Source organism: Chamaea fasciata, unplaced genomic scaffold (genome assembly GCF_029207755.1).
Source record: "Chamaea fasciata isolate MVZ Bird 193981 ecotype frontalis unplaced genomic scaffold, bChaFas1.0.hap1 SCAF_6, whole genome shotgun sequence".
NCBI classification, from domain to species: domain Eukaryota; kingdom Metazoa; phylum Chordata; class Aves; order Passeriformes; family Sylviidae; genus Chamaea; species Chamaea fasciata.
Window position 1 is genome coordinate 28,357,267 of NW_027094091.1, and position 13,838 is coordinate 28,371,104.

Genomic DNA, 13,838 nt, shown 5'->3' on the forward strand with positions numbered 1-13,838 from the left:
TACAGGTGGTACACATACAAGATGAGGTAAAAAAGTGATTTAGAGGAATGGTACTAAAAATACTAAAAGATGAGTTTTGCATTGTGCTCAGGACAGCAAATATGGGAAATGCTCAAAAGAGAGTAAGGATAAATCTTGCCTACGGCACTGAAAATGAAAGAGGACACAAGTTGTACAAAATACCCTCCAGCTCTCTAAAGTTGTACTTTTACATGAATGTTAAAAAATGGGATTAAAAAAGTCCAAGCAAAATTAACTCACAGAAAGAACAATTTGCTGACATTCTATGAGTAAGTTGTTGAATTATTCATGGAGCTCACAGGTTCATTTAAGAAGCTGAAATTTCTGATTTCCAGTGCACCATAAGGATATGAGAACATAGTCAGTTATATAAATAAGACTTTGTGCGTACATGTATACATGGCCATGTGCAGACATCTGGCTTCTAAAATTCATTTTAGTTGGCTGAAGATTTTTTAGACATTTTTTCAAATAATTTAGAAGTCAAATTTTCAAAAGAATTATAAATCTGTGCAGAAAATATTCCTGAGGAATACACAGCCATTTCAATGAAACTTCCAATAAAATTTGTTACAAGGTTGATATGCAATGTTAGAGATTAAGAAAAAGTAAGACAGACGTCACATATCTATTAAAAAGAAATATCAGAAATCAGAAGGACTAATAATCTATGGGTAAAACACTTATCTGGAACATGATCTACATTGGAGACAATACGCACCTTGATGTCTCATATCTTAAGTCTCATAATCATGAAAAATTAATTAGATTGCCTGCCCTAGACTGGAACTTTGTCACTATAAAAACCAAACAAAGAGGAAACAAGAGCTTACTTGCATTCATCCCAAAACAGAACATCATGTTCTTGAAAGCTAAAATACTGATGGATCTAGAGAAATAATTTTTTATCTAGTTAATAGCTAAAAAGTTTTAAAAATGAGATAATTTACAGTTTTAAAAACATATTGACAATAAATTATTGATATTGAAGTAAATTAAACCTGCAGATGTGACAATATATTTATTAAATATATATCAACTGCTGCTATTCATATTTATTCAAAACCTAATAACAAATTGCTGCCTTTGTCAAATGAAAGAAGTTTTCTGTTTACCAAATGACAGAATTATTTTTGAAATATGTACAACTACAAAACTTCATAATTTTGAAATGCCAACCTCCTACAAACTGGACGTGTGTCAAAGATTGTCTAAAAAATGAAAAAAAGACACCTGCCCTAGTTCTACTTGAAATTGTATTAATTACTATGTGAAAATGCTATCTTCATCACACAGCTCAGCAGAACGAACTGAACGGATAATCAGTGACCATCAAATAAACACATAAGGCCAGTCAAAGAATATTAGAAATGTAAATATTCATATCACTGTCATGCTTGTGGAGAAATGGATAATTACTATTGCAGTACAGTTTCACAAACAGATTTTGTTTTTCTTCAGTATACCAAAACAGTTTGGTCTACACCTAGATAAAAGCATTGAACAGAACTGATTTAGCTCTGTATCACTAAAAAACTTAGGCATCAAATTATAACTTCAGTAGAGAAATTGTTCTTTTAAGGAAATTACAAGTGCTGTCTCCATATTGGATATTAAGATCAGAAGCATGTGCATGTCCCAACACATAGACTTAAATATTTGAAAGACTTCCACATTCTTGCACATTAACAAAAACCCAAGAAAATATGTCTTGTTTACTTGTCCCTATAAGTAATTTTAAAATAATATTATACTTCAGATGGGGATAATTTGTAACGATGCAAACAAGGGGAATTAATGGTTGCATATTTCTGCCTTATTACATATGCTGTTACATAAGAAAGAAATCATGTTTACTTGGCCTGTGTATACTCAGGCAGACATTCCACCTACAAACTACCTGCTGTCCATACCACGTGAATCCAGAGCTAGGCAGCCAGCAGAGAGAGTATGCTCAGATGGGGGCATGAAGCACATGCATTCTAGCCAGGAAATTCAAACTGCTCTTTACACTCTGCTTATGTCTGAAGCTAAAGCACTGCTCAAAGTCCCTGGAGAAATAACTGTCTCTACCTAGATGCTAAGCTGTCTGGTTCCTGATCCTAAAAGTAATTCCCATCATAGTACTGGCAAGAGGAGTTTAATGTGGATCAATAAAGACAACAATGTGTCATGACAAGCAGTCAAAACTGACTGCAACACTGCAGCTACAGCAAGAGAAAACATCTGAAGCAGGTGGATGCATTCTTGCAGAGGGTCACAAAATGTCTTTTCATTTATGGATTCCTAGGGGTGATCAGAATATGAAGACACACAAAACCAGATGTACAACTGTTGGGGGTTAGGTTTGTTCCTTCTTTCTCTAAAGAATTTTTTCCCCACAAGTTACCAAGGAGATCAAGTGTTGAATACTTGAGAGTACTTAACTGAAACAAAGAGGTGGACAAAAGGTGGAAGGGGGAGATAACGCAGGTAAAAGACAAAGCTTGAGGCAGCGGCGTGCTTTTCTGCTTCCGGCGTTCGGGGAGACGCGTGTCTGCCGCTCCTGGAGGAGCTCAGTTGCCGAAAAGCACGCGGAGGGGAGAACGGCTGTTGCTGGCTGGAGGAGTTTCACTGTGGCCAAAGGGATCCAGTCCTGGGAAATCTACTATCACCGGTTCGGCCTGAATCCGGAGTTTTCCCAGCCACCCGCGGGGAGCTGGTCCAGGCCCTGCCTCTCCTTCGGCTTTCTTCGGCGCTGCTCCTCTTGCTGCAGCGTGACCCTGCACCCCCTGCGCTGCCGGGACATCCTGCCCCTGCCTGCCGGGACACCCTGCCATCCCAGCGACCAGCCCGGGACTTTTCCACTGTTCCAGCTTGGTGCTCTGAGGATCCTGCAGGGACACCGAAACCAAACTGCCCTGGGTTTTGTGAAACAAAGCCCTCAAGGTTCTTGGTACTGTTGCCGTTTGTCATTAATGCTGTAGTTGTTTGGTGGGGGGGGGAGGTTTTTTTTGTGTTTGTTTGCTTTGTATTACATACTAGTAAAGAACTGCTATTTCTATTTCCCAAATCTTTGCCAAAGAGCCTCTGATTGTAATTTTACCTAGCAGATACCTGTCTTCCTAAACCAAGACAACAACCAAAGCCAGTAAAATAACTTGGTGCTATGCGGCTTCCACAGACCACAGAAAGAGATCTAAGCACTAAAGGCACAGGCATTTTTTCAAAAATTACCATTTTTTAACTTTAGTAAACTGCAGCCTTCAATGTCATGTAATAAGCAAAGGAACAACATAATATTAAATAAGTGTTGATATCAATGCCAATTGTGCACGTATTAGAAAATGTATAAAAGGACTTTAGTTAAATGCCTCCTTCCCCAAGAGCTGGACCTCTGCTTCTATGTTGATTGCTCCATGTTATTTCACAATGTCACGTCCCAACAATAAGAATGCTTCAATTCCCTTTTTTAAAACTAATTTGAAATACCTGCAGAAAACTCAGTCATGTATCGCTACACTGGTATTTGGTTAGCAACAAAAATATACAGTAAATCACTTTTACAAAGTAATAATTCAGATTGAGAGAGTGTCAACATGCTTTATGCATTATCAGCTATATGAAGAATAAATTATATAAAATTATAGTTCTGTTGAGGTTAGACTAACTTAAAGACGATACAAAATAAAAATTTTACCAGAGAATAATGCTAAAGAGATTAGCTATTTAAAAATAAAATCAGCTAATTACTTATGCTGTGGTCCATATAAATACTTGTCGACAAAAATGCAGGCACAGTAAGAAACACATATTTCTTCCTTCACAAGCCTTTAAAATTCACATATATTACATATGCGAAATAGCCAGGATGTTCTAAACACAAAACCGTTGACATTTTACCCCTCGGCTCTGGTACCAAGTCATGACTTGAGTGTCCATCCTTCCTGAAATCCCTAGTATAGTTACTGAACAGACAGGATAAAAAAAGCAACAGCTTTGAGCTTCATTAAACTTGTATAACATAGACTAAGTGAGAGGTAATTACATCCTGATGGAAAGTGAAAGACAGACGTTTCCACGGGGTAACCTGCGAACCATGCCAAGCTTAGTACAAGGAAAGGAAACAGTAAGTGTCCCATGAAACTCAAGTCCCCTAATACTATCTATGAACTGACAAAAGTTACAGATTTTAGTTCCTGGCTTGATTTTTCCAAGATATTTTGCATGTCTTCTTTGAAAATCAGACCTTCAAGATGATCCAGTCCAACCATCTACCCAATACCACCACGACCACCCCTAAACCATATTCCCAAGTGCCACATACAGATGCCCTTTGAACACTTCCAGAGATGATGACATCACACCTTGCCCGAGCAACTTATTTCAATGTCTAACTACTTCCTCGGTAAAACAAAACAAAACCAAAACAAAAAAACAAAACCAAACAAAAAACCAAAACCAAAACCAAAAAACCCCAAACAAACAAACAAACAAACCTATTATTTAACCTTAAGCTCCCCTAGCACAGTTTAAGGCCATTTCTTCTCATCCTTTCATTTGAGACATGGCAGAAGAAAACAACCCCCATCTTACTGCACCCTCCTTTCAGGCAGCTGTAGAGAGCGATGGCATCGCCCTGCCCCAAGCCTCTTCTTCTCCAGGCTAAACACCCCCAGTGATTCCTCATAAGACACCTTCTAGACCATTTGCCAATTATATTGCCTGTCTCTGGATGTGCTCTGGCAACTCAACGTCCTTTTAGAAGTGAGGGGCCCAAAACTGATGACATAACTTGAGATGTTACCTCACCAGTGCCAAGTACAGAGGGATAATCTTGTCCCAAGTCCTGCTGGCCACACTGTTCTTGATACAGGCCATGATGCCATTGGCTTCCTTGGCCACATCTTTCTAAAAATGCAGTTGAACAGTGAGGTAACAAAGTTTGACTATATATTGAAGGACAGTAAGACTAAGCTACCAGTGGTAAAATGCCTTTCAAAAATTATTACTACACCTATGGTACCTCCATCTAATATTCCTGCTCCACAGATATTAATTACATTTAGTTTTGCTCATCAGATACATAAAATATATATCAGGGAAATTATTTTGTAACTTGTATTTACTTTCAAGTTTCTTACCTTGTACACTAGAAGAAGAGATTGTATCCCTGGACATTTCTCTATGTTTCTTAGTCATATTACATAATCTGATAAAAAGAGACTTGCACAGTTTGTCTGTGCTACGCTTTTACACAATTTCAAAGAAACAAGTTTTAAAAAATTATTTCTTTGATAAGCTATTCAACATTTGTCCTTGAGAAAAATTCTTATCAGTTGCCTATCTTACTGTGAGATGAATGTTTTACAGAAGACCCTATTTTTACACTCGGAGTATAAAAAGAGCAGGGGATAACTAGCTCAGATTCAGAATGCAACTTTTATGTGCAAGGTCATTATATTCAGAAAACTTTTACAACTGAAAACTTGATCAGGGAAAGGCTTTTATGATGCCAAATTGTCAGTGACTGTAGCTTTACAGTTAAAAATAGAAAGGCAACAGCTAATACAAATTAACAGTATTGCAATTGTCAGACAGCAGTGACAAACCATGACCTGGCTCTTCATGACCCCTTGAAACGCTGCAATTATTATTGTCTTTATAGAAAGCTCAATACTGTTTTATGCTAAAACAGGAAAAAAAAATTAAAATAATGTCAAAATGTCAAATTTCAGCAATTATTTTTATCATGGCTATATTCATCTTTCTAGCAAACACTTGAGGTTTCTCGCTGCACTTCTGATTTCATATCAGTCTCCAGTTATACAAATAAAATTTCTTAGTTTATATCTATCTGTACATATATACATGCACGTGGAATATATATATATATATTTCAAAGTCATTGACTTTTTAAATACACAAACTTTACGTTCACAACCTAAATTATTTTACTGTCAAACACCTATCCCTAAGAATCCAACTCTTTCAGACTTAACACATATTTCCCCCTCATGCTCAAATGTACATGCAAGGATACGAGCATGAAGATGTTACTCAACTCTTAACATGACAATCTTCTAACAATCTTCTAGCACACAGAGATTCCAATGTGAACACTAACCACTCAAAGTAGAAGACTACCTACCATTCCATGAGTCTGCAGAAGTAAATTCATTCTTCAGCACATAATTTTAAAAAATATATTTGAATATGATCAAGGAAAAGGTGTTTCATTTATAAGAGCTGCAAAGATCTGTTGTTTTCTGCACTAGATTCAGTAATTCACCCTAAATTTTAAAATTTCCAATAAAGTTCAATATGCAGGAAAGAAAAATATTTTGAATTTTCTCTTTTTGTTTTGTTTTAAAAAGTTGCATAATCAAATTTGAAAAGATTTAGACTGGATAGTGTTTGGATAGTGTTATAATAGCTTATATTATGGAAGATCAAACAATCCCTAGATATGGAAACAGTGCTTTCAAGTATTCTATTGGAATGCAATCTTCTGCACAGAGAAAAATTCTGTGCTTTTTAAAAATCTATATTTTAAAATTGCTTAAAAGAATTAGGCCAAATATGTTTCCAGTACAAATGAATAATTATTCGTAGAAGCAAAAACATATATGGATGTCTTATTTTGAAAGCACATTGCACAAAAAAAAAAGGAAAAAAGGAACCAAAAAAAAAAAAATAATAAAAAAAAAATAAAGCCCCCTCAGAAAAAAGGCAACCCTTCAAAAGATTCCCACATAATTTTCTGTACGTGAATATTAAAGTCATACAGTTGTCAAAATAAGAATTCAACATGTACATCCACAATGGAAAGCTCAGAAGAGCAAATGTATTTGCACAATATATCTCACTAGACAACAGTTTCAGATAACCCAATGCATTACAGATCATCAACAGATGCAGAACAATTTTAGGCACAGGTTTTATGCTGGTTTTGCTGGCTATTCTTTTATTTCCAATAAACTAATGGGGAAGAGAAATGTGTTGTGAAATAGGAACTGGAAATTTATTACCACACCTACTGGAAATTTATAACTACCTACATCAAAATATGGATTATGAAGGTTAAAATCCAGAGAGGAAGACTACACTGATCCTGAAGACTGCACTGACTGCTGTTTTAAACAGTGTAGAGTTCTGTCTTTTCTTTTATATACAAAAGGTCTGCTCTGGTGCCAGCTAGTACACACTCCTACCATGTTTCTATTGAACACAGACGTTCTTTCAAGTGTACATCTGAAATACTTTGCTGATATTAAAGATTCCAGCCAGAGATTGACTCATTAAAGCACGTGTCTTTTAAATCACCTACCCTCGTAACCACACAAAAACAGCCACTCTAAGTTCTAGGTGAAACACAGACCAAATTGCCAGTAAACTTTACAAAGATACAAAGAAAAAAAACTATAAAGGAATCATACATTGACATGACCAACCCAGTTTCCTCCTAAGAGATACTATGCAGAACGGATACAGTAAACTGCTCTTGCTTGTTATTTAGCGGTGACAAGAAAACAAAAGATGCTTGGGGCAGTCTTCATGACACTTTTGATTTGGGGAAACAAACAAAAAAATCTAAGATCAAGATAAAATTTCAGAAGATATGATTAACCAAAAGTACCAGGATAGGGCACCAGTCCACTCACTGCAGAACACTGAACTAACATTCAAAGAATTAAGTATGATTTTTCCTCCAAAATTACAAGATTTCTATATAACATGGTAAAAGAAAAAGACTACAAGTCAGTACTTGAAGAAATGAGGTATATAAAGTTACTGTAATACTTACCACTGTGAAATTCATAACCTTCAAAATCCATATTGTCATTGCTAAATTAACAATCATGGTAACCAACAGCAGAAGGACAAAGAAGTATAAGCACCTCTTTCGCCATCCATAAATCCCTACTGGGTAAAACTGAGGATGTTCAGTCCTTGGAAGGCTGTTCTGTTGTGTTGCTAATATATACTGCTCTCGTGTCATCTGTAAAAGAAAGATGTAAGTATTTGTGAGTAAATGAGAGGTCTGTTTTTCACATGTAATATTACATGAAAATTATCTCCGAATGTATAGAAAATGAGCTTCTATGGGCACAGAAGGGATACATTCATCTATCATTAACCACATTAATAATATTTTTACTAGGCATCTAGTAAGAAATTGATGGATTTAATGAATTTAAAGTAAACCTTTAGTTTCTATTTAAAATTGGATTTGCATTTCAAATTTATCAGCAAGAAATTATTAAAAACTATAAAAGCAATTCATGCATGTATCTTACACTCTAATTCTGAATATTGCTTTATGAGACCATTCAGCAAAATTTGGTTCTGGAGAAAGAGTCATGCACCTTTTCTTTTGTACTGGTTTTGATTGAGGTAAAGGTAATTTTTTCATATAGCTTGTAGCCAGTACACTCTTTCATACAAATGGAAGAAAAATCTCACCTTTCTAAAATACATCTTTCATAAATGAAGTTTTCACTCTTTTATTATACTTAGCAAATTAAATTAAAAATTGATGCTATTATACATGCCTCCATATTTAAAAAAACCCAAAGATATTTTGTCCTTTAACAGATGGATACAATTATAATCTGTTGAATTCCTGAACTAGTTTAAATTCTTATCACACACAAGCAAGCAGTATCTGCTTGCAAACTGTTTAAAAAACTTACTATTAATACTTCTTTAGAACAAAAGTATTTATGCCATTTAATAAGAAACCGTTTGTTTTTTCCTCAACTTTCTTTTACAGATATTCATATTCAGCTGTCACATTGCTTTTAGACTGAAAAGTATTAAATTTTCTCTGTGACTTAAAAATTAAATTAAAGCAATCTCATTTTGTTTATGTAAGAGTTCTTTCTGTAATATGCCCATTAGAAATGTTGTTTTAATAGGCTTTGTGCTCAGGAGGAAGAAGAAAACACAAAACAAAACAAAAAATCCTAAACAAACACAAACTCAACAAACTTATAAGCCAGATGAAACAACCAATTTAGCACTTAAAAGCTGCCTTTCTTTGACTAAAAAAAAGTAAAAATGAACAAAAATTAGTCACTCGATTCAATGAGAATAAAAAAAAAATTACATTCATTTGAAGGATCAAAGAAATGTTGATTTCATAAGATTTTTAAAATGTGAAGCTCAAAAATGTTCATGTGATTATCTGTGTTGCTAGATATTTATCCAAATCAACACTCTTTAGGTTTCACAGTTCTTCTAGTGAATGAGATCATAATGGAATAAATTAACTCACAGTGAATAATTAGAGCCATATGCCCTAAAACACACATCCATATTGTGACAGCCTATATATCACTGAAATCAGTCAAAAAAGAAATAAAGAATTCATTAAGCAGATTTTAAATAAGTTAGCAAATAGGCATTTTGTCATTTTTATTTGTTTCATCGTGATTTCTTCTCTTTGCGCTCAATTTCAAGTAAATACAATGTTTAGCAGCTTATTTATTTCATAAATTTTACAAACAAAATTTCCCTCAATGGCATTTCTCAATCCTCCCAAAACAAATTATGGCCAGGTTTTAAGACTTTGCATCATCATCTTATTATACCCTGGCAGTTTTCATCCCAGATGTGTGAAAATGCCTTATAAATCCTGAAACTGAGTATACAAATAGGCTAATCGACTTTCTCCTTATAATGACTGTATACACATTTATTTAGTTAGCTGTTGTAAAAAAAAATGAAATGCATGATTAAATTTTGAGATTTAAAGTAACTGGTTAATTTTACACCATTTCCATTTTCTTGTGATTTAACTTTATATATTACCTATAGAAATATTTTCATTAAAAATAGTTGAAAAGCTGACTTTCAGGTCATGACAATGTCAGAAGTAGCACTGGTCCTAAAACTGAATATAGTCCCATAGAATAGACTCTTTGCAACACAGTCATTAAATGCATTTAATCCCATCACCACAGCCAGGCATTACTCAGTTCCCTCTGTATAATGTTCAACTCTGTGAGGTTTGGTGAAGCAAACTATGCCCCTGCAGTTCATAGAGGGCCATGGGGGAGGAGATATCTACACCACAGCCCATGGAAGATCCTATTCTAGAATAGCCTGATGGGCCAGAGTTTGTGACTCCATGGAGAACCCATGCTGAAGCAGGAGCCAGTCTGGACCTGTGACCCCATGGAAGGGGGCCCACACACCTCCCGTTGAAACTGTCACTGGGAACATAACAGTACTCCTAGACATTTTCATTACTGATAGATTCTCTGTGCCCTATTTCCTTAATTTACAGAAAGAATGAAAAACATAAAGGTACTTTAAAATATAAATTCACAGTATGACAGCATCTAGACCCAATAAACATTTGGGTTTGTAAGGAACATATTGGAATTGGATGAGCTGTAGAGCTTCAGATATAGAAGAAGAACTATAGGTAGCAGGGAAAATTCTTCATATCATCATTTAGAGGGAAAAAAAAAAAAAAACCCCAAAAAGTAATCTTGTCATGACTACCCATAGCTCAAAACATCATAAAGATGATTCACTTGACACAGCTATCTCACCCCACTCACCCTGAAAGTAACAGCCTCTTGGGCAGCAGGTAATGCTGTGGAGATTTCTCGTTTTGTATGACACTACAGAAGGGTATTCATTTTGCTTCCCCTCACACAGTATGTGGCATTAAGCTTACAGCAGAAAATAATGCTACTGTTTTCTTTATAGACTTCAGCTGAAAGTTTACCATACAAAGTGAAAAATGCATCTCACAGAGCAGGAAGTGCTATAAGTGTATTTGCTACACAAATGCTTTGTGTGTTGCTTCCCAACCTTGGCTCTAAAATCAAGACTTAGGGTGAAATCAAGAAGCTCATTATAAAAGCAAATATGAAGATGGCAAGCAAGTGGGTTGTATTTTTTGAAAAAGACTGATGCATAAAAGGATGAATTTTCTTGGAAAGCATTTAAAATGCCTATACACAAAGCTCTTGTTGTCACTGCCAGTATGTGTTGAAGCAAATTAATTGTTCCTTCTCTTCTACAAGTGTTTGGTAACCCAGCATTCTTCCAGTATATACAGAAAAATATTATATTATCTTGATTTGGTTATGGTTATATCAACTATGAGTAGATTGATAAGGTAGTAGAGCTGCATTCTTAGAGAATTAAATATTGGATGGAGAGAGCAGCTTCCTCTGAAATCATTTTTATTTGGGCTACACCTGACACCTACTAAATCATCTCCTTTTGGTATTCAAGCCTTTCAAAGGCAGCCAGAACTGTGTCAGCAATTGATCCTACTACAGTCATTAGGCCACAAATTGTTGACCAGATATGATAAAAGGCTTATCACTCTAGTATACATTACATGCAAAAAACCATAAATCCTTCTTGCTCTGATGGGCCATTTTGTATTTTTTGGATTTTACTTATTTTTCTCTTTATTATAATTAGGATCACTCCTAAAACTGTTTTAGAAGCTCAAAAGTTTTTGGAGAGTGTGGTTCTTCTGAGACCTGTACGACAATATGTCATGGAATCTCAGAATGGAATTCAAAGAGGTCATTTGGTCCAGCCCCAAGAATGGAGACTAAGAAAATGACTCACAATAAAATAAAAAAATTATCATAGACTACTGTTGACATGCGGGTGTCAAATCAGATAGATTTCAAGATTCTAATCTGAGAGTTTGACGCTTTTTTTGTCCACTGCGGATTTTTCTTCTTATAACTTTCAGAAATGAAGGTAGAATTGTACACAATATTCCAAAACTGTGGGTTTTTTAATAAAGATATCTAGAAATCCATTTTCACCCTTGAAAATCTAAAGGAAAAAACATATGTAAATAACTTCCCTATCAAGCTGTACAAAAAGTCAGTTGATTACATAATTTATGTGATTTGAAGTTTAATAATTCAGGAGAATCTGCTTTTTTTCTTGGCCACAAAGTACAGTTTCATCATCAATGTCAACAAGGCTTAAGTCAGTATGTTTTTACTGACAATTTTCTGGGCATTATGCTGACAATTAGAATTTAATGTTTTTCCTAATTCAATACAATTAGATTACTACAGAGACTTCATTACAGCCACAGGCAGGACAGCATCTGAGGTACACAATTTTCTCCCTGTGATTCCAGTGCTCACTAAACACTTATTGAAACAATTATCTATAAAAGGACAATAAATGTTTGCATCTCAAATATTGTACTCCAATAAAATTATCACTTCACAAAAATGACTATCAGTGACCTGACACTATTACCATTATTACTTTGTGTGAGCATTTATGATTCTTATGCTCAACATATGTAATTGTAATGTTCTCTGCACAATGAAGTTCACAGCATGCTAAAAGAATAAATAATCTTATAATGAATAGAATCATATTTTCCCCACCGTTTTGTGACTTGAAATGTTTTAAAATAGTAATAATGTGCTGTACTGAAATTTCAAGGAAGCTGTGTCGAAATCCAGCTCAGGCTTGATGTTTCTCAAAAATATGCCTTCCTAAGCTATATTTTCAAAACCCAACTGCAACATTCAGTATACTTTCAGTGTATTTTTAAGAGAAGTTTTGGTTTCAAAAACTTACTTATTATTTCCCTTTATTTGTTTTATAATAATTTAAATTTGCATGTGGTGTTTGAGAGTAACATTTTGAGGTGTTCTATTAAGCTACACTGACTACTAAGGATAACCTAAATCAAACCAGGTGAGAACACAAGTCTAGTAACAGCAACACAAGATTCCGTATAGCTGAGTTGTGTCAGAGAAAAACAGATGCCTAAGGAGACAGACTGCTGAAGGACACAGCAGCATTCTGCCCTACTACCTGTGATAGGTCTCTGGACTATATCTCAAATATTCCATCTGCTAGACAAAGAGATAAATTTTGCCTTACTGAATAAATTCTAAAAGACTATTAAAATAGCAACAAAGCCAGGAAAACTACAGCAAATCATTGGATCTCAGTTTAAAAAACCCATCACTTTCTGTTAAACCTGGTGGGCCCTCAGCCATGTAGCTCTTCACACCACAGTAAGGCGTAGCATATTCACAAGTGCTAGGACCAGCACTTTATATCTGCTCAGCTCCTTTTCTTAAGGCCACTGAGAAGATAAGATGAATAATGTCTTTGCTAAGGATATTTCATCAGGAGAAAATCTGGCAACCACATCAATGGAAGATGGCAGGACCAATATTTCAGTAGCTACACAAAAGCTGGCACTAATTTTCCTCTGTGAATGATACATTTTGTTAAATCGGATAGTGGCAAAAATGTAATCTTCAAGAGTCAGGGAAGAGGTTTTAAGAGTGGCAGATACACCAAACTCAGCTGGACTGGAAGTAGCAGGTGGAATGAACACTTAATAAGGAAAAACCTTCTTTAAATAGTTCATTTCTGCCTGTAGTTTGAAGTCTAAATTTCACATGGTAGGGTAATCATGTAGTCCACAATGAAAGAAGAGGAAAGATAGGAAACGTGAATGAAAACCTGAATTTCCAGAAAGATGGAAAATAAACTTTTAAATACTGTTCCTTTTCCTCTTATTTGCATATATGTATATCACAATTCTGTCATATGGCTAGAAAACCAATACTTATAGATCTGAATCCACATACTTGGCTCTTCTGTCCTAAAACACAGAACTCTGTTATTTCGTATTAAAAATGATATGGATCATCTGATCCATCAGCGTACAGAAAAAGCTGCACTGAGTAAGTGCTATGATATGAAAAATAGGAGTATATCTTAAAAAGAGACTGATTACATTTTGGGTTTTACTTGTATTTGTTGAGCTTCTTCAGTAATGTACACATGCACAGCTACACTGA

The 13,838-nt window shown here is 35.1% G+C and overlaps 1 protein-coding gene across 7 annotated transcripts in view; it reads right to left on the reverse strand.

Annotated features, from left to right (window-relative positions):
- SGCZ (sarcoglycan zeta) overlaps nt 1-13,838 on the reverse strand; it is a 253,826-nt gene that overhangs the window by 170,498 nt on the left and 69,490 nt on the right. For all 7 annotated transcript variants that reach the window (XM_066185802.1, XM_066185805.1, XM_066185801.1 and 4 more), the window contains one exon: nt 7,808-8,002. In XM_066185802.1, coding sequence (XP_066041899.1) covers nt 7,808-8,002 — 195 coding nt within the window. The remainder of the gene's footprint in view (nt 1-7,807; nt 8,003-13,838) is intronic.